Source organism: Notothenia coriiceps, unplaced genomic scaffold (genome assembly GCF_000735185.1).
Source record: "Notothenia coriiceps isolate Sejong01 unplaced genomic scaffold, NC01 NC01_scaffold00003522, whole genome shotgun sequence".
In the NCBI taxonomy this organism is placed as follows: Eukaryota; Metazoa; Chordata; class Actinopteri; order Perciformes; family Nototheniidae; genus Notothenia; species Notothenia coriiceps.
In genome coordinates, this window is record NW_011336223.1 from 261,162 (window position 1) to 263,441 (window position 2,280).

Here is a 2,280-nt window from a genome sequence, read left to right on the forward strand (position 1 = left end):
GACCCCTATAAATGTCCGACCGAACACACTGTCAGTCTGTCACTTATGAAATGTGCCGGCGACGGGAATGTGTTTCAGTCTGAATTGACGCTGTTATGAAAGTTTCTCTGACATTCTACAGGTGATGTTAGCTAATCAGACTATCTTGACTACTTGTTGCTATCATATTGTGGCATAAGCCGTTTTCTACACGCATATTTTACCGGCGCAGTTTTCGTTATGATTTTACTTGTGATGGCCACATGTAGCCCATGTATTGATTCCATCCGATAGCTGCAATAATACAAACAACAGGAAACCGTCTGCCTGCTCTTCACAATGGTCAATAACAGTGAACGTAGTAAGGTCAAATAAACAGAATCACACTAAGCCTGGTAAGTGTTGCCTGAATCTATATAAGTGTTTTTAATAAGTGTGTGGTTGCGTTCTAGTCACTTTGCTCAGCGCTACTGATTGTTACAACTTGTATTCGCCGTACTCGCCATTAACTGTTATTGCTCAGGTTAATCTCGACCTCCTCCAATGTAAGCGTGACGTATTTGGTTCTTAGATCCTGCCGGGTTGCCGATTCCAGCTAAGGTCAATTGTGTCTAGAGTGCGCCATCTAGTGGGATCAACTGAAATGCCGGGTATTGTAGGAAAAAAGCTAAATGAATGCGGTCTTTAGTAAAATTTGGACAATTTTGTACCAATATTCGGCGGGCCGGATTAAAAAAAAAAAACGGACCGTATATGGCCCGCGGGCCTTAATTTGCCCATGCCTGGGCTAGTTTGATAAAATCAGCCCAGTAAAAGATGGTGTGGGATTTCTACATATATGTAGGATGAAAGTCTTATAGCAGCTTTGGTACGTATTGGTATTCAACCTATCGTTACCATTAAATAAACATTGCATATCCATTCAATTTTCTTTGTTATTAATATTCTTTATTACTGGGTACTTTTAACTGAAGATTATGCGAGAAGGAGACCAGGGGGTCAGAATGTTATGTATTTATTAGGTATTGGCATTTTAGAAAAGCTGCAAAAAAGTATAACTTTAACCTCAGTGTTAAGGAAGCTTTCGAACGTATCGAGGAGGCTGGACTTAGGGGTGAAGTCCACCTGTCTACAGTCTGTGATCCAGAACTGGAGCAGATCCATACTGCGATGGAAGATCTTCTCAGCTTCTCCTGACATGTCGGGACCTTGCCTTGAATTGAAAAGAAAAGAAAAACAGAATGCTCATACTATCAGTTCAACATCTTTCATTCTTTGAGCTGTTTGTTATTTCATTATACATACTTGACTTATGTTAATTTGTATTTAATTGTATTTTATCTTTTTAGTGGACATTATTAGTTAAACTCCTTGTATTTCTTTACATATTTCCAATTTTTTTTTATTTCTGGGTATTTCCAACAAGTAAGATAAGTATGGGCTCTTAACCTGTTAAGCCCTGAGCCTGTTTTTAAGGTCTCAGGCTCGAAGATGACATACCCAGAACAAATGGCTATATCTTCACTTCTAAAAAGGGGCAAATTAATAATCTTTTTTCTCAGTCAAAAGTCAGAGTCAATATAGATATTTTTAGTTTAAAGTAAATTCAGATTGAAAATAGTAAAAAAAATGTAAATTAGTTTCCGTTCAAAGAAAACCCATTAGTTATAGTGAAAACCACCCTTGAATGATGGGATAGTAGACAACAAGCTTTAGGAATCCAAACTATAACATATAATAAGTACCCTTTGTCAAGATTGATGCAAAACAAGTGAAACTTGACCTTTTTAGAGAGGTTTAGAAAAAACCCCACCTTTGGGGTCATTTGGGTGCCATAGCTCTGGAACCCATCGGTCGATTTTGATGATTGACACCACTTTTGAACCGTTAGAGCCAATAGAATAGGAGAGTTTCTAAATCCATCTAAACATTACTATTGTTGAATGAGAGTGATGCGCAGCCAGCATGCCCGAAACCGGAAGCTCTCATACATTCTATATGAAAACTCTGTTTATTGACATAAATGTTATGATGGATTATCAGCAATCATTTCAAAGTGACACAGAGATATTGAATTAACCTTCAGCAGCGTTTATGTGCGTTTTAATGCCCTTGAACACAACTTTTGATCAGAAAACAGCAAAGTTAAGACGTATTTGCCGTTTTGGCCCCGTAAAGTGAAGTTGTGTGTTGTCTTTCCTGGCTTTCGCTGCCGTGAGTTCTTGTCGCACAGTGATGATACCAATACCATTGGAATCTGTGGAATACCAGCTTTCATGTGATATGAAGTGCGCGGGGGGG

General features: G+C 38.6%; 1 protein-coding gene across 1 annotated transcript in view; it reads right to left on the bottom strand.

Annotated features, from left to right (window-relative positions):
- Positions 1–2,280, bottom strand: part of LOC104941601 (nuclear pore complex protein Nup214-like) — a 10,059-nt gene that overhangs the window by 4,075 nt on the left and 3,704 nt on the right. Inside the window, exon 5 of the mRNA XM_010766727.1 lies at positions 1,070–1,192. Within this exon, the coding sequence (XP_010765029.1) occupies positions 1,070–1,192 (123 nt within the window). The remainder of the gene's footprint in view (positions 1–1,069; positions 1,193–2,280) is intronic.